This window comes from Hyperolius riggenbachi, chromosome 10 (assembly GCF_040937935.1).
Source record: "Hyperolius riggenbachi isolate aHypRig1 chromosome 10, aHypRig1.pri, whole genome shotgun sequence".
NCBI lineage: Eukaryota > Metazoa > Chordata > Amphibia > Anura > Hyperoliidae > Hyperolius > Hyperolius riggenbachi.
The window spans coordinates 289,796,944-289,823,832 of NC_090655.1; the positions used below are offsets into that span (position 1 = coordinate 289,796,944).

General features: G+C 46.3%; 2 protein-coding genes across 2 annotated transcripts in view; one reads left to right on the top strand and one right to left on the bottom strand.

Moving 5' to 3' along the window:
- The window catches only part of LOC137535568 (zinc finger protein 585A-like), a 32,837-nt gene extending 30,396 nt beyond the window's left edge, over positions 1 to 2,441 (top strand). Inside the window, exon 3 of the mRNA XM_068257416.1 lies at positions 179 to 2,441. Within this exon, the coding sequence (XP_068113517.1) occupies positions 179 to 2,307 (2,129 nt within the window). The 3' untranslated portion in view covers positions 2,308 to 2,441. The remainder of the gene's footprint in view (positions 1 to 178) is intronic.
- Positions 1 to 26,889, bottom strand: part of LOC137537289 (zinc finger protein 850-like) — a 347,039-nt gene that overhangs the window by 214,816 nt on the left and 105,334 nt on the right. The gene's annotated exons all lie outside the window — the stretch shown is intronic.

The following is a 26,889-nucleotide window of genomic DNA, read 5'->3' on the forward strand; positions in this document are numbered from 1 at the left end:
TCCACAGCCCTGCTAATTATATGCAAAGTTATGCAGCTGCTGTATTTGGTCAATTTATCTTCTGCATACATTTTGTATCAACTTGGAATTCTCAGCAGCGCACTGACCCTCCGTAATGATAATTGCTCCTCCCCTCAGAATTCTCTAACAGGAAGTGATGATGTTTCTCTATTTGCAGGGCGGAGTCCCGGCATCAGGAACCTCTCAGAGACTCGTCTCTCTGTATCCACAGACTGTACAACGGATGATGATGTCACTGGACAAGAGTCTCCTGCAGATATCCTGGTGACCCCAAATATGCCCCCAGACTCCCCTCACCTGTCTAACCCTGAGGGGCCTCATACCCAGCACAGCTCTCCCCCTGCTGGAGGGTCTCATTCCTGTTCCACGTGTGGGAAATGTTTTGTATGGAAATCACGTCTTGTCACTCATGAGAGATCTCACACTGGTGAGAAGCCCTATTCATGTGCTGAGTGTGGAAAATGTTTTGTAAAGAAATCAAACCTTGTCAGTCATGAGAGATCTCACACTGGTGATAAACCTTATTCATGTGCTGAGTGTGGGAAAGGTTTTATATATAAATCAAAGCTTGTCAGACATGAGAGAACTCACACTGATGAGGAGCCATATAAATGTTCTGAGTGTGGGAAATGTTTTATGGGAAAATCACAGCTTGTCAATCATGAGAGATCTCACACTGGTGAAAGGTCCTATTCATGTACTGAGTGTGGAAAATGTTTTATATATAAATCAAGGCTTGTCAGACACGAGAGATCTCACACTGGTGAGAAGCCCTATTCATGTTTAGAGTGTGGAAAATGTTTTATATATAAATCACAGCTTGTCAGACATGAGAGATCTCACACTGGTGAGAAGCCCTATTCATGTTTAGAGTGTGGAAAATGTTTTGCAGCAAAATCACACCTTGTCATACATAAGAGATCTCACACTGGAGAGAAGCCCTATTCATGTGCTGAGTGTGGGAAATGCTTTTCAATTAAAGGAAACCTTGTTACGCATGAGAGATCTCACACTAATGAGAAGCTCTATTCATATACTGAGAGTGGGAACATTTTTGTACAGAAATTACAGCTTGCCAGTCATAAAAAAGCTCACACTGGAGAGAAGCCATATTCATGTGCTGAGTGTGGGAAATGTTTTGTACAGAAATCAAAGCTTGTCACTCACAAGAGATCCCACACTGGTGAGAAGCCCTATTCATGTGCTGAGTGTGGGAAATGTTTTACACAGAAAGGAACCCTCATAACACATAAGAGATTTCATACTGGTGAGAAGCCTTATTCATGTGTTCATTGTGGGAAATGTTTTAAACGGAAAATAAATCTTGTTAGACATAAGACATCTCACAGTGGTAAGAAATCATATCCATGTGCTGAGTGTGGGAAATGTTTTGGGCATAGAGAATACCTTGTCTTACATGAGAGAACTCACACCGGTGTAAAACCATATTCCTGTGCTAAGTGTGGGAAATGTTTTGCACAGAAATCACATCTTAACCGCCATGAGAGATCCCACACTGAAAATAAGCCCTACTCATGTGCTGAGTGTGGGAAATGTTTTGCAGATAAATCATGTCTTGTCAGACATGAGAGCTCTCACACCGGTGAGAAGCCCTATTCATGTGCTGAATGTGGGAAATGTTTCGCAGTTAAATCATATCTTGTCAGACATGAGAGCTCTCACACTGGTGAGAAGCCATATTCATGTACTGAGTGTGGGAAAGGCTTTGCAGTTAAATCATATCTTGTCAGACATGAGAGATCTCACACTAGTGAGAAGCCCTATTCATGTGCTGAGTGTTGTAAATGTTTTTCATATAAATCTCAGCTTGTTATACATGAGAGATCTCACACTGGTGAGAAGCCCTATTCATGTGCTGAGTGTGGGAAATGTTTTACAAGGAAATCATGTTTTGTCAGGCATGAGATATCTCACACTGGAGAGAAGCCCTATTCATGTGCTGAGTGTGGGAAATGTTTTGCACAGAAATCACGTCTTGTCATGCATGAGAGAACTCACACTGGTGAGAAGCCCTATTCATGTGCTGAGTGTGGGAAATGTTTTGTTGATAAATCATATCTTGTCTTACATGAGAGATCTCACACTGCCGGGAAGCCCTATTCATGTGCTGAGTGTGGGAAATGTTTTGTATTGAAATCATACCTTGTCAGACATGAGAGATCTCACACTGGTGAGATGACCTATTCATGTGCTGAGTGTGGGAAAAGCTTTAGACATAAAGAAAGCCTTGTCAGACATAAGAGATCTCACACTGGTGATAAGTAAGGGTCAGTGACAGCGTTGCCTCCAGTGAACCTGAAGTGGCCACAGCATACTGCTCTCCATCTCCCCAGCATAGCAGGCAGTAGGGAGGATGGAGAGGGGAGTGCAGCAGCCAATAACAGGCTTGTATACAATGAACAGAGGCACCAAAAATATAAAATTAGTTTAAATGAGCTTAAAAAACAACTTATTTGGCAAAAATGAAGGAGGAAGTGGTGGTCTTACCTCCCTCAAGCAGACACGACAACGATTCAGGCAGTCAAACACATTTATTAGAAACTCCCCAAAAAATTGCAATGCGTTTCGCAGGCACTCCTCCCTGTATTGCCTGATGAAGCGGGATTGAGCCTGCGAAACGCGTTGCAATTTTTTGGGAGTTTCTAATAAATGTGTTTGACTGTCTGAATCGCAGTCGTTGTCGTGTCTGCTTGAGGGAGGTAAGACCACCACTTCCTCCTTCATTTTTGCCAATTAAGTTGGTTTTTAAGCTCATTTAATCTAATTTTATACATTTGGCGCCTCTGTTCATTGTATACAATTTGGAGTCCACCCTTGGTGGAGGGGTGTTACCCCTTTCTTCCTGTCTACAGAGAGGGACTTCTTAATCCTGAGTGGGGTCAGGATAATCTCCCCACCTGCCTTTACAGTGGTTGCCTGCTGGTGACCCTGACTTGTGAGTATCTAGCAATACAAACTTATTGCCACCTTGTCCAGTACCTATTACACTATTGAGGCTCTTGGTGTTCCCTGTTTTTACCAATAACAGGCTTGTTCAGTTCCGCTTATCCCTCTCTCATCACTGGGGAGAAGCTCTATTACTGCACTGAGTGTGGGAAATGTTTTGTACAGAAACCACATCTTGTCGTACATAAGAGATCTCACACTGGTGATAAGTAAGGCTCAGTGATAGCTTTGCCTCCAGTGAACCTGAAGTGGCCACAGCATACTGCTCTCCATCTCCCCAGCATAGCAGGCAGTAGGGGAGGATGGAGGAGGAGGGGAGTGCAGCAGCCAATAACAGGCTTCCTCAGTTCCGCTTATCCCTCTCTCATCACTGGGGAGAAGCTCTATTACTGCACTGGGGCTTGATTCACTAAACATTTTTAGTGGTAATTTTATCATTTCTGGAGGTTTTCCTCATTTGCATAGGATTTATCACAAGATGAATTCACTAAGCTGTTCTTATTTTACCAAATGTGGTGCTAAAATAAAGACCATTCCTAAAATAGTAAGTCATTTCTTGGTCCCTTGGAGTTCACCATAAAGCATACAAGTCAAACTCCGGCCCGTGGGCCAAATCTGGCCCTCAGAGACATTAAATTTGGCCCTCAAGTGGTTTCCCCACTTTGCATTACGTATGGCCCACTATAGACCACCAGGGAAGCTATATTGGAGGAGAAGCCCTAGATCACCAGGAAAGCCATATGGGGGAGGTAGGGGGGAAAGCACTGAACACTAGGGACCTGTATAGGGATGGGGGAGTCTAGACACCAGGGAACTATGTAGGGAAGGGAGGACCACTAGACACCAGAGAACTATGTAGGTGTTGGAGAGGAGCCATAAGACACCAGGGAACTTTAAAAGGGAGTAAGATGGCCAGTAGACATTGAGGCAATTGCAGCCCACTTTGTATTTGACTTTGACACTCCTGTTATTAAGGGATTCTACTGTTCAGATGAAATGCATAAATTACAGATTATATAGGTAGAAAAAACACAAAGTCTTGTAAAATTAATACCTTTTAATGGCTAACTGATAAAGCTAAATGATGCAAGCTTTCTGGGATCTAGTCCCCTTCTTTAGGCATATTTCCAGATGTTAGCACAAGCTTTCTGGGATCTAGTCCCCTTCTTTAGGCATATTTCCAGATGTTAGCACAAGCTTTCTGGGATCTAGTCCCCTTCTTCAGGCATATTTCCAGATGATAGCTGAAGTAAAACACTGATGCAGGTAAATAGCAAACACGAAGATGGCAGTTGTGCTGGTTACTGTTTAGCAGTTAGATGGCAGGTGATCAGCAGGCTGGAGCCAGCGAGCTCATGCAAGCACACATGAAATCCAGCAGGTTTCTGAATTTAATTTAAAAAAAATGATTTCATGTTTGCTTGCATGAGCTCACTGGTTCCAGCCTGCTGATCACCTGACATCTAACTGCTAAACAGTAACCAGCACAACTGCCATCTACGTGTTTCCTATTTACCTGCATCAGTGTTTTACTTCAGCTAACATTTGGAAATATGCCTGAAGAAGGGGACTAGATCCCAGAAAGCTTGCATCACTTAACTTTATAAGTTAGCCATTAAAATGTGCTACTTTTACAAGACTTTGTATATTTCTACCCACTTAATTTGTTTGGCTAACAGTACAGAAACCTTTTTACTACTGTAAATTACAGGTGAAATTCATAAAATAAAGCATGTGTGTCAATTCGCTAATGCTCCGTTATATGATAATAAATTAAGTCTAATCTTATTTCATCACCGCTCTCTGCCTGTTCTTATCGCCGCTCTCTGCCTGTTCTTATTTATCGCCGCTCTCTGCCTGTTCTTATTTATCACCGCTCACAGCCTGTTCTTATTTATCACCGCTCTCTGCCTGTTCTTATTTATCACCGCTCTCTGCCTGTTCTTATTTATCACCGCTCTCTGCCTGTTCTTATTTATCACCGCTCTCTGCCTGTTCTTATTTATCACCACTCTCTGCCTGTTCTTATTTATCACTGCTCTCTGCCTGTTCTTATTTATCACCGCTCTCTGCCTGTTCTTATTTATCACCACTCTCTGCCTGTTCTTATTTATCACCGCTCTCTGCCTGTTCTTATTTATCACCACTCTCTGCCTGTTCTTATTTATCACCACTCTCTGCCTGTTCTTATTTATCACCGCTCTCTGCCTGTTCTTATTTATCACCGCTCTCTGCCTGTTCTTATTTATCACCACTCCTAGCCTGTTCTTATTTATCACCACTCTCTGCCTGTTCTTATTTATCACCACTCTCTGCCTGTTCTTATTTATCACCACTCTCTGCCTGTTCTTATTTATCATCACTCTCTGCCTGTTCTTATTTATCACCGCTCTCTGCCTGTTCTTATTTATCACCACTCTCTGCCTGTTCTTATTTATCACCACTCTCTGCCTGTTCTTATTTATCACCACTCTGCCGGTTCTTATTTATCACCGCTCTCTGCCTGTTCTTATTTATCACCACTCTCTGCCTGTTCTTATTTATCACCACTCTCTGCCTGTTCTTATTTATCACCACTCTCTGCCTGTTCCTATTTATCACCGCTCTCTGCCTGTTCTTATTTATCATCCCTCTCTGCCTGTTCTTATTTATCACCGCTCTCTGCCTGTTCTTATTTATCACCACTCTCTGCCGGTTCTTATTTATCACCGCTCTCTGCCTGTTCTTATTTATCACCACTCTCTGCCTGTTCTTATTTATCACCGCTCTCTGCCGGTTCTTATTTATCACCGCTCTCTGCCTGCTCTTATTTATCACCGCTCTCAGCCTGTTCTTATTTATCACCGCTCTCTGCCTGTTCTTATTTATCACCACTCCTAGCCTGTTCTTATTTATCACCGCTCTCTGCCTGATCTTATTTATCACCACTCTCAGCCTGTTCTTATTTATCACCGCTCTCTGCCTGTTCTTATTTATCACCACTCTCAGCCTGTTCTTATTTATCACCACTCTCAGCCTGTTCTTATTTATCACCGCTCTCTGCCTGTTCTTATTTATCACCACTCTCTGCCTGTTCTTATTTATCACCACTCTCTGCCTGTTCTAATTTATCACCACTCTCTGCCTGTTCTTATTTATCACCACTGTCTGCCTGTTCTTATTTATCACCACTCTCTGCCTGTTCTTATCTATCGCCACTCTCAGCATTTTTTTTTATCACCGTGTTGTGAAATACCACAAATGGATGTCTTGGAAGTAAAGTATTGGTTTATTTACTGTACAGGAGACATGCACTGAATCATAGCAATTTCTGACAAGGAAAGCTCGGAAGAGAAGTTGCTCTCAATTACACATCACAATCATTCCTCCTACTCTGACAACAACTGGATACTTACAAAATATCTGAGCTAACTATTGGAACACACAATACTGCATAAATGAATACATGAATACATATAAATGCTTAAATAGATGAAGTCAGTTAGTCGTTAATTATTATTATAGGTATTTGCTTCAATAGTAGCTTGTTTAGTTTAAAGTTAGTTTGATTGATGAGATTCACAGGGCGCCATCTCTTATCTGTAAGCCAGCACAAATCATCCCTAGTAGCACATTCCAAACCCATGAAACTATGTGAAAGAAGAGAACTAGTCTTATATGAGTAACTTTATAGAGCAAAGGGAGTATGGCAAAATGGCTTACAGGTGGCCATTTTATTATTTTATCAATTTTACTTCATTCCCCCCTGTTGTTGGCAACACCAACACAGACAGACAAGGGAGGGTAATGCAAACACAAGGGTTAACACATTCAGCCTAGGGCATCAGAGTTCTACATCGTGACGAAGGATTCTCCATTAACATCAGCAAAACATCCATAGACTTAGTGACATGAAGCTCTGTATTGGCTTGGTGTATGTGGACAGGCAACATAGAAGTGATCGCTGTAGTTACCAGTTTCTTCCAGAAGGGAATGAGGAGTACTCCAATGCAGCATAACATGAGGGGTAAGCAGCGGTAGGCATGTTATGATGAGTGTCTGACCTTAAAGTGGAACTGACCTTAAAATTAGAAACTGTAAAAATATCTGATGTGTTGCTTAATACTGCTTTAATAAATAAAAATGTATGTTTTCTGTAATAGAAGTATCAGATGTCCTTATTTCTGTTACTGCATTCACACTGCAGTGTGCAGCCATATGTTGGTTGGCAAGTTTACAGTGCCATCCAGCTGATTTCTACTTCCTCCACCCCTCCTTCCTCAAGCAGCTCCTTTCTCCAATCACTGTGCAGTATGCAAATTAGCCTGTGGTAGTGTAGAGTTACAGTGATGCCATCTAGCTGCGCCTGTGTATGTAATGTCTGCCTGTGTTTTTCAGCCTGTCATTTTTCTGCTCTGTCATCCCATTATAATAAAGGAATCAGATGGTCGATTGACTGCCAAGTTTCCAGATGTATGGCCAGCTCTACACAATGCACATATCTAAACCAGTTATGAAATGCAGCAATTATCTCCCACTCAACACATAGCAAGTTACAATGGATTAGAAACTAACCAAATACTACCACATATTACAGAATAAGACACCCGAGATTTGTAGTCTATTCTCACCACAATAGAATTGATGCTGCGTACACACGATACGTTTTTCCTCTCGATAGATGGATCGGATAGATCATTCCGTCATGTCCGATATTCCTTCCAATCCATTCTGCGCTCGATTTCTCATAGAAGTGAATGGAAAAAGATAAGAAAAATGAGCAGATGATACGACTCTCACACATTTTTCAGCATCTGTCCCTCCTACATTCCTCTATCTGCCTTCCTCCCCCCCCCCCCTTTTCCTCTACCTCCTCTATTTCCTGACACTCTTCCACTTTCTTGCATCTCTCTCTGCTATCTCTTATGCTGGGTACACACGTTGCGATTTCCCACTCGATCGGTGGGACCGATCCTGGTCGATCGATTGTTTCTGACATGTTCGATCGGGTTTCGATTGATACAGCTGTCGGTTTTGCATACTTAAAGCGGAATATAACCCTGCATTTCAACTTTGCTCTAAAACATTATTTACAGTATATTATATGCAACCAGCATTTTTTTTTTACTAGACCAGCATTGGAAGGGTTACACAGAGTTCTAAAATTCCTGGAGATTTCTGCAGACGCATCCGAAGCTGACATAGATACATTTTGTTTACATAAATGTATCTAAGTGTTGAATGTGACTCACTCTCTCTGACTGAGAAGGAGCTGGAGGACAGCCAAAGAGTGTGTAACATTTCTCAATAGATACATTTGACTAAATAGAATGTAACAATCTGAACTTCTGCACATCTCTCCACGGAACTTTAAACCTCTGTGTTTAACCCTTCCAATGCTGGTCTAGTAAAAAAAAATGCTTTTTGCATATAATATGCTGTAAATAATGTTTTAGAGCAAAGTTGAAATGCAGGGTTATATTCCGCTTTAACATGAGCAAATCGACAGCTGTATCAATCGAGACCCGATCGAACATGTCGGAAATAATCGATCAACCAGGATCGAGCGGGAAAACGCAATGTGTGTACCCAGCATTACTGTCCCTATGTGCCTTCTCTCACAGACTGCTGTGTATTACCTTCCTTCTCTCTCACTTTCCTCTCTCTGACCTGTATTAAGTTTATGATGTATTTATTGTATAGTGCTTCAGTAAAGATTTTATAACATTTATAGTTATGTCACTGACTGCCCTCATAGGAGCTCACAATCTAACCCGACCATAGTCTAATGCCCACCATATTATTATTATGTATTTATATAGCACTGACATCTTCTGCAGCACATTACAGAGTACATATTCATGTCACTATCTGTCCTCAGAGGAGCTCACACTCTAATCCTACCATAGTCATAATCTAATGTCCTACCATAGCATTATTATGTATTTATATAGTACTGACATCTTCTGCAGCACATTACAGAGTACATAGTCATGTCACTGACTGTCCCCAGAGGAGCTCACAATCTAATCCTACCATAGTCATAGTCTAATGTCCTACCATATTATTATTATGTATTTATATAGCACTGACATCTTCTGCAGCACATTGCAGAGTACATAGTCATGTCACTGACTGTCCTCAGAGGAGCTCACAATCTAATCCTACCATAGTCATAGCCTAATGGCCTACCATATTATTATTATGTAATTATATAGCACTGACATCTACTGCAGCACATTATAGAGTACATAGTCATGTCACTATCTGTCCTCAGAGGAGCTCACACTCTAATCCTACCATAGTCACAGGGTAATGTCCTACCATATTATTATTATGTATTTATATAGCACTAACATCTCCTGCAGCACATTACAGAGTACATAGTCATGTCACTGATTATCCTCATAGGAGCTCACACTCTAATCCTACCATAGTCATAGTGTAATGTCCTACCATATTATTATTATGTATTTATATAGCACTGACATCTTCTGCAACACATTACAGAGTACATAGTCATGTCACTGACTGTCCTCAGAGGAGCTCACACTCTAATCCTACCATAGTCATAGTCTAATGTCCTACCATATTATTATTATTATTATGTATTTATATAGCACTGACATCTCCTGCAGCACATTACAGAGTACATAGTCATGTCACTGACTGTCCTCAGAGGAGCTCACAATCTAATCCTACCATAGTCATAGTCTAATGTCCTACCATATTATTATTATGTATTTATATAGCACTGACATCTTCTGCAGCACTTTACAGAGCACATAGTCATGTCACTGACTGTCCTCAGAGGAGCTCACAATTTAATCCTACCATAGTCATAGTGTAATGTCCTACCATATTATTATTATGTATTTATATAGCACTGACATCTTCTGCAGCACATTACAGAGTACATGGTCATGTCACTGACTGTCCTCAGAGGAGCTCACAATCTAATCCTACCATAATCAAAGTCTAATGTGTCTGATCTCTCCCCATGTCACCTGTGACCTTACTGCCACCACGGCAGATAAGTTCATTTTTAAAGAGAACCTGCATTTCCAGCCACAGATCATGCAGGCTCAGGTTAATTGAAATGAGAATTGTGTAATACCGTATACCGTCATACCATGGTATTTTTTTTTGACGGTTATCATACCGTGGATTTTCATACCGTTGCAACACTAGTACTGATGCCCAACAACTAGGAATGTTCAAGTCATTTTGTGTATTTGGATAAAATAGGAGTAAAACACTGTCTATCCAGATTGTGGTGGAGGGCTGTGAAGTCAGAAGCACAGGCAATAAAACACTCATGATCAAGCACAAAGTATAGTTCTCACAGGATGACACAGAAGGAAGGCAAGAGGCAGCCATTGCCACCCACACAAGAAGAACTGACAGATATCTGCCTGTGTATGTCTGATCATGTCCATCTTTTGTATTTGTTCACTTTTTGCTTTCTTGATCTTCCTCTGTAATAGTGTTAGCACCTGAGTAACATTACAGACGGTATTGTAATTGCTATTGAATTCTGGCTTTGTTTGTTCACACTTTGTTTTCTGGTGGCTGCTCTGCAATTTCCATCATAGCCTGTATCACATACAGATCTGTTTGAACTTGCAGGAGACAAACCCACCCCTATTACTTAATTTGCATATTGTCTGCCAGCTGACCAGGCCTTCCTGATTACACATTGCTGTAGCTCTGTGTATATAAGGAGAGCACATTGTCGGTTCACCGACAAATAGGTTCGATGTCTAAGGGCAGCTTTCAAAGGGCGAAAAAACTAATTTACCCCAATTCACCAGTAATTCAGCAGAAGTAAGCACCACATCAAGGTAACATTATCTTTGTTGTAATTTACTTGTATTGCTGAACACCAGGGTTGCTCTCCAAATTCGCTAATTCGAAATTCTACCTGTGATGACGGGTAGAATTTCATGCTTGCTGAATTCTAATAGCGATCCTGCTCCCAAATTCAAAGTCAAATTTTTCCTAATAGTGCTCTCGAATTCGGCCGTGATCACGAATTCGGCTTCAGTGTCCAGGTGATGACGTCATTGGGCCAATCAGAAGGCCCCTAGCCGAGGCACTAGCAACCAATCAGAGGAGGGGAGCCTGGCCCTCCCCTCCTCTATATAAGGCGGCGGCCATGTTGCAGAACCCATCCTTGCTGTGTGACGAAGTGGTACTGAGAGCATCTCCAGTGCTGCTACGTGTCTGAGCAAGAAGAAGAGAATTGGGGAGCGCTAGAAGTAATAACCGGACTGTAACCCAAAAATTGGGGAGCCGTTTCCCTTAAAATGCATACTGTACAAAACGAATCTAAGGGACCGTCTACTTAAAGTATCAAAAGTTTATTGAAAAAAGACCAAAAATAGATAGCACATTGCATTCTCTTATCCCCCCTAAAATTCACAGCCGTGTATGCCTCTATTGTCAGCTGACAAACCACATTCACTCCTCCATGACAGACATTCCCCCTACACAGAACTCAGAGCACCCACAATGATGTTATTTTGCTCCCCAAAGTATTGGGGGGGGGCTCATTTCATTCAAGTAATGCACCAGTTCGAAATTCAAGGGGTTAATACTTGTCTTCCATATGGAGTTACTGTTGCAAAATCACGCTAATGTCAATAACAGTTCAGGCAAGGAACCTATAACTGCACTCCAAAATGCACTGCTGAATATGCCATCCACTTATTATTCCAGCCAGGCTATGTACAGGTACATAAAGGGTTAAAGGGAAGGTTCAGGGAGGGTGGGTAAAAAATCAAAATCAATTTCCACTTACCTGGGGCTTCCTCCAGCCCGTGGCAGGCAGGAGGTGCCCTCGCCGCCGCTCCGCAGGCTCCCGGTGGTCTCCGGTGGCGCGCCCGACCTGGCCAGGCCGGCTGCCAGGTCGGGCTCTTCTGCGCTCCAAGGCCCGGAACGTCTGCGTCCCACGCCGGCGCGCTGACATCATCGGACGTCCTCCGGGCTCTACTGCGCAGGCGCAGTAGTTCTGCGCCTGCGCAGTAGAGCCCGGAGGACGTCCGATGATGTCAGAGCGCCGGCGTTGGACGCAGAAGTTCCGGGCCTTGGAGCGCAGAAGAGCCCGACCTGGCAGCCGGCCTGGCCAGGTCGGGCGCGCCACCGGAGACCACCGGGAGCCTGCGGAGCGGCGGCGAGGGCACCTCCTGCCTGCCACGGGCTGGAGGAAGCCCCAGGTAAGTGGAAATTGATTTTGATTTTTTACCCACCCTCCCTGAACCTTCCCTTTAAGCAGTCTCCAGCCAAGCAGAGCACAATTCACAAAGTGTTAGGCAGTCCAGTGTATCAGCACAAAAGCTTGCCAAAAGATAAGACAGCAACAGTGAAACCCAGCGGTGGTGAGAGCCCGCAAAGGTGTCTGGTAACACATCTATGCAAGCCTAATGGTTGTAATTAGTTACCTTGAGCTGATCTTTTGTTCGGGGCAAGCTTCTGTGCCAAGAACAGGGCACAGAAGCAATGTGCTATCTATTTTTGAATGCAATGTTCTATCTATTTTTGGTCTTTTTTCAATAAACGTTTGATACTGTAAGTAGATGGTCCCTTAGATTCCTTTTCTACTGCTACGTGTCTGAGCAAGTGCTTTTCACCTGTTAAACATAGCCAGGGCAGTTTCTAGGCTAAATTTCACCCAGGGCGAGGGTGTAAAATCCCCCCCCCCATAGAGCCAGTCATAGGTGCCCGCAGTATAGGTTAGCTACGTAGGTGCCTCCAGTATAGAGTAGCCCATATAGATGCCCCCAGTATGGGTTAGATAGGTAGGTGCCCGCAGTATAGGTTAGATAGGTAGGTTCCCGCAGTATAGGTTAGATAGGTAGGTTCCCCAGTATGGGTTAGATAGGTAGGTTTTCTGCAGTTTAGGTTAGATAGGTAGGTTCCCGTAGTATAGGTGAGATAGGTAGGTTCCCCCAGTATGGGTTAGATAGGTAGTTTCCCAAGTATGAGTTAGATAGGTAGGTTCCCCCAGTAAGGGTTAGATAGGTAGGTTCCCCCAGTATAGGTTAGTTAGGTAGGTTTCCTGCAGTATAGGTTAGATAGGTAGGTGCCCGCAGTATAGGTTAGATAGGTAGGTTCCCGCAGTATAGGTTAGATAGGTAGGTTCCCCAGTATGGGTTAGATAGGTAGGTTTTCTGCAGTTTAGGTTAGATAGGTAGGTTCCCGTAGTATAGGTGAGATAGGTAGGTTCCCCCAGTATGGGTTAGATAGGTAGTTTCCCAAGTATGAGTTAGATAGGTAGGTTCCCCCAGTAAGGGTTAGATAGGTAGGTTCCCCCAGTATAGGTTAGTTAGGTAGGTTTCCTGCAGTATAGGTTAGATAGGTAGGTTTCCTGCAGTATAGGTTAGATAGGTAGGTTCCCGCAGTATAGGTTAGTTAGGTAGGTGTCCGCAGTATAGGTTAGTTAGGTAGGTGTCCGCAGTATAGGTTAGTTAGGTAGGTGTCCACAGTATAGGTTAGTTAGGTAGGTTCCCCCAGTATAGGTTAGTTAGGTAGGTTCCCGCAGTATGGGTTAGATAGGCAGGATCCCGCAATATAGGTTAGTTAGGTAGGTGCCCGCAGTTTACGTCAGTTAGGTAGGTTCCCACAGTTTAGGTCAGTTAAGTAGGTTCCAGCAGTTTAGGTCAGTTAGGTAGGTGCCCCGCAGTTTAGGTCAGTTAGGTAGGTGCCCCCAGTTTAGGTCAGTTAGGTAGGTTCTAGCAGTTTAGGTCAGTTAGGTAGGTGCCCGCAGTTTAGGTCAGTTAGGTAAGTGCCCCCAGTTTAGGTCAGTTAGGTAGGTTCCAGCAGTTTAGGTCAGTTAGGTAGGTGCCCCCAGTTTAGGTCAGTTAGGTAGGTTCCAGCAGTTTAGGTCAGTTAGGTAGGTGCCCGCAGTTTAGGTCAGTTAGGTAGGTGACCCCAGTTTAGGTCAGTTAGGTAGGTTCCAGCAGTTTAGGTCAGTTAGGTAGGTGCCCGCAGTTTAGGTCAGTTAGGTAGGTGCCCCCAGTTTAGGTCAGTTAGGTAGGTTCCAGCAGTTTAGGTCCGTTAGGTAGGTGCCCATAGTTTAGGTCAGTTAGGTAGGTGCCCCCAGTTTAGGTCAGTTAGGTAGGTTCCAGCAGTTTAGGTCAGTTAGGTAGGTGCCTGCAGTTTAGGTCAGTTAGGTAGGTGCCCGCAGTTTAGGTCAGTTAGGTAGGTGCCCGCAGTTTAGGTCAGTTAGGTAGGTTCCCGCAGTTTAGGTCAGTTAGGTAGGTGCCCGCAGTTTAGGTCAGTTAGGTAGGTGCCCGCAGTTTAGGTCAGTTAGGTAGGTGCCCGCAGTTTAGGTCAGTTAGGTAGGTGCCCGCAGTTTAGGTCAGTTAGGTAGGTGCCCGCAGTTTAGGTCAGTTAGGTAGGTGCCCGCAGTTTAGGTCAGTTAGGTAGGTGCCCGCAGTTTAGGTCAGTTAGGTAGGTGCCTGCAGTTTAGGTCAGTTAGGTAGGTGCCCGCAGTTTAGGTCAGTTAGGTAGGTGCCCGCAGTTGTGTTGCAGGCTGGGGGAGCGGACATAATAGTTACAACTCACGTGCTTCCGCCGAACCTGCGCTGCTTCAATGTCCTTCCTTTCCCGGCATCTTTCTCAGTTACAGCGCTCCCTGTGATGACACGCAATACGTCATCACAGGGGGCGCTGTTACCAGGCGACGGACGCCGGGAGAGGAAAGACATTGAAGCTGCGGGGGAACGGCTGGAGAAGGTGAGTTGTAACTATTATGTCCGTTCCCCCGGCCCCGGCGCCCCCCGCCTGCCGCAAAATATAGCGCCCCGGGAGATGGCACGTGTCGCACGCCCATAGAAACGGGGCTGAACATAGCGATTTACATACTAACCACATTCTAAACACATTTATTATATTGCTGTAGAGATAGATAGTGATTTGATTGTTATAATTCAGTCAGCTAGTGTAGTGTATATACTGTATACTGTGCTAGGCTAGTGTTAGGTCTGTGTGCAGGCTAGGCCTGCTAGCCTAGGTAGCCTTAGCCTACTACTAGCTTACCGTATATACTAGCATATAAGCCGACCCGCATATAAGCCGACCCCCCAACTTTTACCTGAAAAACCAGGGAAAAATGATTGACCCCCATATAAGCCAGGGATAGGAAATGCTGGATTGGTGCAGCCCCCCAGTGTGTCCTAGTATAGCTAGTATAAGTGCCCAGTATGGGTAGGTAGTGCCTCAGTATAGCTAGTATAGTGCCCAGTATAGCTAGTAAAGTGCCCAGTATGGGTAGGTAGTGCCTCAGTATAGCTAGTATAGTGCCCAGTATGGGTAGGTAGTGCCCCAGTATAGCTAGTATAGTGCCCCAGTAGAGCTAGTAAAGTGCCCAGTATAGCTAGTATAGTGGCCAGTATAGTGCCCCAGTATAGCTAGTAAAGTGCCTAGTATAGTGCCCAGTATAGCTAGTATAGTGCCCAGTCTGGGTAGGTAGTGCCCCAGTATAGCTAGTATAGTGCCCCAGTATTGGTAGGTAGTGCCCCAGTAGAGCTAGTAAAGTGCACAGTATAGCTAGTATAGTGCCCAGTATAGCCAGTAAAGTGCCCAGTATAGCTAGTATAGTGACCCAGTATAGCCAGTATAGTGCCCAGTATAGCCAGTATAGTGCCCAGTATAGCTAGTAAAGTGCCCAGTATAGCAAGTAAAGTGCCCAGTATAGTGCCCAGTAAAGCCAGTAAAGTGCCCAGTATAGCCAGTATAGTGCCCAGTATAGCGATCGCCCGCCCGCTCCCTCTGCAGCTGCCGCTGCAATTACCTGTTCAGCCGGCGGCCGCTTCCTCTAATCCGGGTGCCCCTCTCGCTCTGCTCTCCATCATGCGTATTAAGTGTATCACAGCAACGCGCCTGGCGCTGCTGCTGTGACGAGGCAGGAGAGAGCGGTTCCCCTGGTAACGGTGATACACTTAATACGCATGATGGAGAGCAGAGCGAGAGGGGCACCCGGATTAGAGGAAGCGGACGCCGGCTGAACAGGTAATAGCAGCGGTGGCCACGGAGGGAGTGGGCCGGGGGGGGCTCCGCGGACCACCACCCACCACCCAAGACTCACATACAAGCCGACCCCCCAACTTTTAGCCCCCTTTTTGGGGGTCAAAAATTTGGCTTGTATGCGAGTATATACGGTAGGTAGGTTAGGGATTATCCAAACATTAAAAACTTGACCAGCGCTGCGTATATAAACATTGTGTCACTCCCACCACCAACACCTTATGGAGAGCGGCTCACCAATTTCGTTGGACCACAAACGGAACTGTACTAAAATGGAGGACTATGTATGTCAAGCACAGGTAATGATAGACAGGTTTAAAGTTAAAGGATATGACAAAAATGACTTACAGAGGAATATGATGGAAGTAGGGAGAGTGAGTAGAGATAGTTACCTGCAAGATCATATAAAAGATGCAGGTAACCAACAGGAAGTTGCTTTCATCACAAATTTTATCCAACAATATAGGATGATAGAGCACATCGTGCGCAAGCACTGGGAAGTACTGAAAGAGGACCCAGTTTTGGGTGCGGCAATACCAGACAGGCAGTTTATATACCGCTATATACCGCAGAGCCCCAAACTTAAAAAATCTTTTGGTCCCCAGTTGTGTAGACCCCCCAAAACCAATTATGGGAGCTTTTTAGCAGAAGGAGGGCTTCTTTCTATGCAGAGATTGCGTGGGGTGTAGGGAAGCAAATGGAGTTAGAAGCTTTAAGGCCAAATCTCATTCTAATGGGGTGGAGAAAAGAATTAGGCAAAATATAACATGTAATACCAAGGGAGTGGTGTATCTACTATGGTGTACATGTGGAACGCAGTACGTTGGACGCACAAAGAGGACCCTACGGGCTAGAATAGGAAGGCATGTACGCAACATAAAAAATGGTGTAAAAGGCCATAGTGTGTCATCTCATTTTTATTGGAAACATCAGCAAAATTCTGACCACCTTTTTCTTCTGTGGCTTGGAGAAGGTCCAAAATAACTGGAGAGGGGGTAACTTTATAAGGTTACTATCTCAAAAAGAGACTAAGTGGATATATGAAATGGAAACATTGAGCCCAAAGGGATTCAATATAGATATAGACTTAAAATGTTTTATTGAACAAGGATAGACTAAATTTGGGGGGCCTAATGCTAGCTCCAACAGTGGGTAGCTTAGTGAGATCTGCATGGAAAGAAGCAATCCAAATCCTTTAGAACAGAGGTTCTTAACGTGTGGTATGCGTACCCCAGGGGGTACTTCTGAAGGTTCCAGGGGGTACTCAGGCTTGATATACTTAACCAAGAATAACCAATTTAGAGTTTTAGAAAATGACAAATCTTATTTAAACAACACCAAATAAGTATTTTAGCTAATTAAAAGCAAAAGTAAGTGCTTGGAAATTGTTTCAAACCAATTATCATGTACTACGATTAAATATATATTTGTCAAGGGGTACTTGTGATAATGTTTACTATGCTAGGGGGTACTTGGTGAGTACAGGGTTTTAAAAGGGGTACATGCCAATAAAATGTTGAGAAACACTGCTTTAGAACATACAGTAGAAATTAGGCTGCATAAAATACATCTTATATATTGTCCTTATTACTCTTGTAGTGTGTGGACGTATAGAAATAAATATGAGGATGCAGTATAGTAAAACGCCACAGGATGGCAGTATAAGATAGGGAATAAAAGTATGATAATGTGAACTCAATCGTAGTTGAAAAGAATGGCCACAGGATGGCAGTATTGGATAAGGAATGATGATTCTGTAAGTGAGACGGAAACACTAAGATTATGTAAATCACGAGCTTGCCCCATGTAAGACCCCACCTGATGGTGTTTCCCAGAGAAATTGCCCAAGGGAAAGCAACGTCTGTATCAATTTTAGAGGTTTTTAATTTTTAATTAAAGGTTCATTATAATAAACACCTAAGATGCATATTTGCATCAAGAATGAATTTAAAGTGCTTTTTTTTGGCATGCGCGGCAGCTGTGACCAACAGCACCTATTTCCTTGTGTCACGGAGGAGCGCACGCTAGTGCATAAAGTGTTATTGAACTGGGGAGGAGACACATTGCAGCCAATCAAATTGCTCCATAGCAAATAACGGCAGGATAGCGCTGTCGTAGCTACGAGCCCCTGATGAGTCATGCCTTTGACGAAATCGATAGGGCGGAGCTACGAACGGCGCACTTGAAGCACTACAGATTAGAGAAGGTAGCCGGAGGGTCTCCACACGGAGGGATTGATGATACTTGCTGGCCAGACCGGGAGGCCAGACGGGGGAGAGCCCGTGGCTAAACTTTATGCGCTACATTATCTGCAGAATCTGTAAGTGTAAACTTGAAATAAATTGTAAAGCTTTTAAACAGTGTTGCACTATGAGCGTTGTGCATTTTATTCTGAGGGAACGCTAAAGTGCAAGTATTGGACCTATATCTGCATATGGTGACTGCTGCAAAGGTGAACAGGTCGTTTAGGCGAGGGGAGCCCTGAATGCCGCACATGCGCATCTGACCATTGTTGTTTGTGGTCCAACGAAATTGGTGAGCTGCTCTCCATTAGGTGTTGGTGGTGGGAGTGACACACTGTTTATATACACAGCGCTAGTCAAGTTTTTAATGTTTGGACTTTACAACAAGGAATAGCTCGCCTATGTTTTGACTCCAGCGAAGCATAAAGTCTCAGTGATTGGGACTTTTTAACACATGAATTGGTTAATGAATTGGGAAGGTGTTGAGAGCACTAAGCTGGACTGATTCATTTAATCTGCACTGGGCAGCTTGGTGTAGCTGCGCAATTGCAGAAGTGCAACATTTTATGATTGTATTATTATATTCCTAATTGTAATATTTTCTTTGGATTAAGCACAGAGCTTGTATAGTCCTTAAGGACTAAAAGTGAATAGGTTAGGAATTATAGTTAGTAGTACTATCTTACTTAATTTCTATTGTTAGTCTGTGAGTTTATTAGCTTCAGTACTGTGTTTGTTACTGTACAGACCAGTATCCGTTGTGATCTGTGACTGCCTGTCACATCTCTGCCTGACTCTATTGATTGCGTCCGAGTGTAACAGACTTTGATTGCCACTGTCGGTCACACGCGTTAGTTATCGACTACTAGTCTACTACACTACTACTACTAGGTATTATAGTTAGTTGTTATTTACCTACGTACTATTTTACTTAATTTCTACTGTTAGTCGTTGAGTTTATTAGCTTGAGTACTGTGTTAGTTACTTTACAGAGGGCAGCATCTGTTGTGATCTGTGACTGCCTGTCATCTCTGCCTGACCCTATTGATTGCGTCCGTGTGTGACAGACTTTGATTGCCACTGTCGGTCACACGAGTTAGTTATCGACTACTGTAGACTACACTACAAGTACTGGCTGTCTACTATTATTAAAAAAAATAGTCACTCACCCACCAACCCAGACTCTTTATTAAAGTTTACACCCTTTCTCGCCTTTTCTACATATATATTTTTTTGTTTTTCTTACTGTACTATTTGTATAATTGTACGATGACTGGTAGAGGTAGAAGCACCAGCAGGAGAGGCAGCGCCACTGCCAGCAGGACTGTGACTGGTCCGCCGCCAGCCACTGACCGCAGAGTTGTGGAGGAGGGAGCAGATACGCAGCAGCAGCATGTTGTGCCCATCTTTGCCTTGGGTCGTCGTCCCCGGCCCATTGCGGAGAGTCAGACACAGGCTGTGGTGGAAATGATGGTGGAGCAGCAAGCCACCGTTTCCAGCCAGACCTCCAGCGCCAGCGACACCAGTGCCACCACCAGCACTCTGGTCCGCAGCAGCAGCCGCCCTCCACCACCGCTTGAGGTCACGTCGACCCCAGCGGCCAGCCTGCCCTCACTGAGCGCTCTCTTGACACCTGGGCCCGCGAGCGAGTTGATGGATGTGGTTGCTCAGTTTGATGTGGAGATGTTGGGGGATGCAAGGAGGAGGAGTTTGAGGTGGAGGAGTTTGTTGTTGGCGGCGCACAACAAGTGGAATTTCCGGAGGAGAAGGGGGGGCCTGATGCAGGGGATGTTGGGACAGAGGAGTTGGTTGAGGGCTCAGAGGAGATGTTTGGGGATGATGGTGATCAGGTGGGGGACCGTCCCTATGTGCCAACACCAGCACAGTTGGGTGAAGCACGTCATCGGAGAAGGAGGCGTCTCCGGCACAGAGGCGTGGCAGCAGCAAGGCGGCCAGCAAAGGGCATGGAAGGCAGGATCCACAGCCTACTGCTTCAGCCGCTACCACCACCACCCACACCAAAGCTCCAGCCAAAAAAAAACCACCCCTCCTGTAACGATTGTGGAATTATCTCCGTGGTCAGCGCACAAGATGTGTGCTGACACTGTGGAAGTCCTCCACAAGCGTATAAAATGGCAGAACCCAGCTTTGGTGTAATGAACTTATAGAGGGAAATTCCCACCGGCAGATGGAGCTGTGGAGTGCAGAGGAACAACCCCTCTGCACTGCCACAGATGCCAGATGGGAATTGTACGAATTGCAACAATGGAGGGCAAGATAGCCCTCAGAGAGAGAGAGTGAGCACAGCGACAGAATGTATGTGTGGCTACCAATCTAGTCGCCACCCGGCGATGGTGAACACACAACAGCGTAAACCGAGTGGGAACACAATCGCAAGAGTGTCGATTGCCAACAGTGACACAAGACCAAATAAAGACAGAGCACAAGTGTAGCAAGAAAGCCACAACAAATAACAATGATCAGAATGCCAAGGAAAATAACAAACGCTCTCGCTAAGCTCGGTTGCCGCACGAAAAGCGCAACAGAGACAAAGCACGCTAATGGCGCGGTCTCCGCACGAAAAGCGCAACAGAGACAAAGCACGCCAACCCTAACTAACCAATGTAACATGAAAACTAATAGAGAACGCGAACGCTTGCTAAACGGTTACCTCACCGAGCCTACAGCAAGCGTTCGTTCCAGACAAGACAGACAGAAGAAGTAGCCAGTAGCAACTGCAGCTCTGGCCTACACTCCCAGAGTACAGAAGGAACCACCGCCACTACCACTAGGGCGGATGCGATCCAGACAAGACAGACAGAAGGAGTAACCAGTAGCAACTGCAGCTCTGGCCTACACTCCCAGACAGAGTACAGAAGGAACCACCGCCACTACCGCTAGGGCGAATGCGATCCCAACAGACAGAACGATTTCCTGTCGACCGCCGCTGGCGACAAGACAATCGCAACAGACAGTACAAGGCAATACAGATAATACAACAACCTGACTACACTAGAAGGAATGCCTAGTGCACTCCCAAGGAATTACTCTAAGATAATCTTAGCAAACAATTAGCAAAGGCTGAGACTCCAGGTAAGTTAGCAGGAACAAACCATCATGACCAGCAAGGGATTCTGGGAGGAAATGGTTTTTATACTGCAAGCCATCAGAGGAAGCAGCTAAGCAATTTGCATGACAAGTGGATGCAAATTCCTCCCCAGAACAGCAACTCTGCAACTTGCAGAGTGGAGACAGGTCTCTTTTCCAGGGACCTGCAGCACTCAGACCTAACAAATGGTCATACAGCTGTCTGCCTGTGCAGACAGCAGCGCAGATCATTACACCTCCAAAGACAAAAAAAGCTACTCAACCCTCAAGCGGGAAGGGCAAGTTAAAATCCCCAAGTTGGGTCCCTCGTGCCTGCAGACCCACTTGGAGACAAAACATTTTGTGGACTACAGTGACTTTATGAAGGTGAAAGACAGTGGTGCAGGCAGTGGTCAGAGCCAGACAGCCACTGCACAGACTTCAACAGCAGCAGCATCCCACCCTCCTGCTCATCCAGCATCAGCAGCAGGAGTGCATAAAGTCACTGCTCCCCCCCCCGGGCAGCCAGTCCTCAGTGGCCTCATCTGCTCCCTCCACAGTGGCCTCCTCATCCTCCTGTGCAGGCAAACGCCACCAGACCCTGCTCAGCGAGTCCTTCCCCAGTGTGACCTAGGTTCTGCCTCCCACCAACAGGCGCATCTGAGTGCTGAACAGGTTGCTTGCCCAGGCCATGTGCTCCCAGCTCCTGCCATACTCCTTTGTGCAGGAGGGGAGTGACATCCGAATGCTCCTACAGTTTGGGATCCTGGAGTGGCAAATCCCCAGCCGTCACTCCTTCTGCACGGTGATCCCAGCACTGCATCGGTTTCCTATGGCGAACGTGAGCCGCTCGCTCGATCACGCCCTGAGTAAGCGGATCCACATCACCATGGACTCCTGGAGCAGCCATTTTGGGACAGACCGCTACCTGTCCTTCATGGCTCACTGGGTCAGCCTGGTGGAATGCGCTCGCGAGGAAGCAGCAGGCCCAGACAAAACAGTCTGACAGCAGCCAACGTGCTCTGCTACCTGAGGGAGCAGGAGAAGACGTGGCTGACCCCCAGAGGCTTGGGAGTCTTATTGGTGGTGTCCCACAATGCGGCAAAACTGCTGGCTGCCATCAGCAGGGGACACTTGAGCCACGCCCCCCTGCTTGGCCCACGTCCTGAACCTGGTGGTGCAGAAGTTCCTGCGCACCTACCAGGGGATGGAGGATCTGTTGGAAGCGGCTAAGAAAATTGTTCGCAGTTTCCACCACTCAGCCGCTGCCGCAGCAAGCCTGACCGACATTCAGCAGCGCGAGGGCCTGCCACGACACCGCCTTGTCATCAATGTGACAACTCGCTGGAATTCCACCCTGGCGATGTTGGAGCGGCTGGTTGAGCAGAGGAGGGCTGTCCACCGGTACATCGTTGATGCCACTGTCACCGGCACCACCAAACTCCAGCTCATCTCCAACACACAGTGGGGGCAGATACAGCAGGTCTGCTTGGTATTGGCTCCCTTCCTGCAGGGAACCAACCTCGTGAGCGAGAAACGGGCATCCCTCTGCCAGTGGGTGCCCTTTGTTTGTCTGCTGGACAGGGCACTTTGCGATTTGATGGATGTGGGAGAGGAGGCCCTGAAGCAGCTGGAACAGCAGACGCCTGCGCAGTCCACTTCTGCACAGGAATTTGAGTTGTTGGAGGAGTAGTTGGAGGTGCTGGATGTTGCTGTTGAGGGGGAACAGCAGAGCGCAGCAGCAGTGGTAAGAGGGTGGAGAGAGGAGGAAGAGGCTCAGGGGCCAGAGGAGGAGGAGGACAGCGAACTTGAGGCCACTGACCCTGATGTCTCTGCTGGATGGACCGCCCTGGTCACCATGGCAAGGTACATGCTGCGGTGCCTGCGCACAGACCCCAGGGTTAAGCAGATGCAAGCAAGGGAGGACGCCTGCATCAGCACGATTCTGGACCGCTGAGGGGGAAGGTGGCTCAGTTCCTGCCTGCTGGAGACCCTGAACAGCGAACAAGGGAGTTGCAAGTGATCCTTGTTCGTCGATTGGAGGTAGCCTTTCCCCAGCCTTCCACCCCCTCTGTCCCTGTCCAGCCAGCACAGCATCAGGTGCCCACTGCCCAGGACACACAAAGTGCCTGCAGCCAGCAGCATCAGGTGCCCAGGACTTGCGGGCCTTGACAAAGACATGCTACCTGACGGTAGAGCAGCTGAGAGAGGAGGTGCGTGCGGCAGCATCCTCCTCTCAAAGTCACAGGCAGCACCTGACCCGGATGGTGGACGACTACATGGGGTCCTTCAGCGGGCTTGACACTAGCGACGAGGAGCCTGTGGACCCCTTGGAGTACTGGGTCGAGCGCATGCAGATGTGGAGTGAGCTGGCGCAGTATGCCCTGGAAGTCCTGTCTTGCCCCCCTTCCAGCTTGCTGTCAGAGGTGTGCTTCAGTGCGGCCGGTGGCGTGGTCACTGAGAAGCGCTCTCGTCTGTCCACAGAGTCCGTGAACAGACTCACATTCCTCAAGGTTAACTAGTCCTGGATTAAAGGCACGTTCCAGGCACCTGTTGTCGGTGACAGGAGGACATGAGGTGCCTGGGAATTATTTTTGAACAACATCAATCTTCAGTTCCCTGCAAATTTGGCCTGGTTTTTCTTTAGGTGCAGTGGTACCACCGCTAGGTGCCATGGCCTAGGCTGCCTGCTGCCATGTATGTCCAGTGGTGCTCGGATACCACTTTTCACTATCTGGAACTAATTCGGATCCGGATACCCCTCTATCTGATCCGGGTCGGATATCTGGATAAAACATTTTCCAATCCGGGTCGAATATTCGACCACAGTATCCAACGGATTCGGATATCCAGATAAAAACCGGAAGTGGCCTTTAAATTGCTTTAAAAACGTTTTTAAGGGTATATGAGGCATGTAGCTTCATTACTTTGTAAAGGGAAACACTAATTGATGATGTGGGGACTTAAAATCCCCCCCCCCCCAAAAAAAATGGCTGTCAATTAACATCAGGACTAGGTTCCAGGAAGCGGTCGTACTGCCGCAGTTGGGGCATCCCCACAACTCGGACAGCACAGACACCTCCCAAAAAATTACACAGCTATTGTGTTCATATAATCGCTATGGCACCTAGTGTAGGTACCACGGCACAGTAAAACATTAGGAGAGGTTCCAGGAAGTAATTATATGGTCTCCGTTGGCTGCTGGTCGTGCTTTTATGCATGACTATGTGGTCAACTTGGTTTCTTGAACCTTTTTGGAGTTTTTACTTACAATATAATCTATTCTTTTTAGATCTGGAGGTCTGCATTTCCAACCTGGAGGCCCTCTTTCTTTGTGTGTGTCCTCCTGCCGAATGGAATTACTCTGAAGGTTGACTTCACCACCACATTACCAACTCCCTAGCCCTTGCGGAGGATTGTTTTCTGGGGTTGATGGGGGTGACTGGATTCTTGTCTCATGGACTGACAAATACCTTTTGCATTGTATGTCCATTATTTTCCACATTGTGGTTCTATTTCTATCAAGTTTGATTTGTTTTGTTTGGTCAGCAATATCAGGTTCGTCCATTGAGTGTCAGTAGAACACTTACCTGTTTATATGTACAGATGCTTATGTATTCTCTGGCCATTTCCACCTACAATTTGCCCAATTTTGTAATATACTCATGTATATTTTATGTTCAAGTCTGACAATTGTCCCTTTCTAGGTAGCCATAACTAGAGATTTGCATATTTAGTAATATTTAGATATTTTTTGTATGTGTCATACTGGTTTTTTAATTCTAGTGCCCGTTCTTTCCCTATTCCATGATGGCTGCGGCTGTTAGGGGCGTTCTCGAGGTGGGGACAGCCTTCCACGTCAATGCGTACGTGGAGACTGATCCCCGTGTGTTGCCACACACTTTTCATTTACCTCTGACTCCGCCCCGGCCGCCGTCATTTGACGCGTATGTGCGTCATTGCATGCGACTATTTAACCCCACGCTGAATGGGCTTTATCATGCCCGGAAGAAGCCGCTCTTTGCGGCGAATCGCGACGGCTCCTGTCACGCACTCCCTCCTGTCCAGTACCACCGGTAAGCTTCTCCCTCCTCTGGCTCTCACATCACTCAGATTTCTGCTTGATTGGGCTTTCAGCCCTGTACACCCTTCCTTCTGCACCCAGGCAGCTCGGCTTTGCCGCTGCACACTCGTTTCTCACTGTCTCCTGGCCAGTGTCCTCATCACCTTTTCACACACGCTGCCTGGGACTGCTACTCTGTGGGCACTCTTCTCACTGTCCGAACCACTGACAGGGGACCAAGATTGTCATCCCCTCCTCATTCCCATCCTTTCACCCTGTTTCTTACAGGGTGTCCTACTGCTTTTTTCCAGCCTCTTTTCACTTCTTTACTTGCAGCCATCCGGTGTGTTCTGTTGTACAGTCACGCATATGCATGTGTGTTATTGATCCATATATTGTTCATTGAGGGAAGTTAATTCTTTATGTGCTCTTGTTTTTATGGTTTTATTCACTGTATGGTACAAATAAAGGCTTTTTTGTATTTTTCTACTACATATGTGTGGTGCGGTTCTTGCAGGGCCAGTCCTTTCTCTCTTTTAGGTTCCAGGAAGTGGTCGTACTGCCTCAGTTGAGGCCTCCCCACAACTCGGACAGCACAGAGACCTCCAAAAAAATTACACCGCTATTGTGTTTACAATTGTGTTTACATAGTTGACCATGGCACTTAGTGTGTTGGTACCACAGGTGTGAATTTTTTTTTAACCTGGCTTAATCAAGATGGAGTCAGGAGGTTGTGGTGGTAAAGGGTGGTGAAGCAGGCATAGTGATTCCCACTCAGCCACTTCATTTCCCTTTCTTGCCAACAACAGGGGCCAGGAACTCACCAACCGCCCAAGCCTGGTTCATTTTTAAAAAAGTCAGTCTGTCCACAAACTGGGGGGACAGACAGAGCGCTTCTCAGTGACCACGCCACCGGCCGCACTGAAGCACCTTTCTGACATCACGCTGGAAGGCGGGCAGGACAGCACTTCCAGGGTGTACTGCGCCAGCTCGCTCCAGATATCCAGGTGCTTGACCCAGTAATCCAAGGGGTCCACAGGGGTGTCGGTGTCAAGCCCGCTGTAGGACCCCATGTAGTCACCATCCGGGTCAGGTGCTGGTTCTGGCTTTGAGAGTCGGATGCTGCTGCAGGCACCTCCTCTGTAGGCAGCGGTACTGGCCTGGCGTAGAGCGCCTTTGTCAGAGACAGCAGGTTTGTTGGGCACCTGCTGCTGCTGGATGCAGGCACCTGCTGCTGTGCTGGCTGGACTGTGACAGCAGGGGGGGTGGGAGTCTGGGGGAAGGCTTCCTCCAAGCGACGAACCACAATCCGCTGCAAGTCCCTCATTTGGCGCACAGGGTCTGCTCCTACAGGCAGGAACTGAGCCAGCTTCCCCTTCAGCCATGGGTCCAGCATCAGGGTGATCCAGATGTCCTCCCAAGCACAAATCTGTTTCACCCTTGTGTCTTTGCGCAGGCACTGCAGCATGTGCACTGCCATGGGGAAGAGGGCTGCCATCT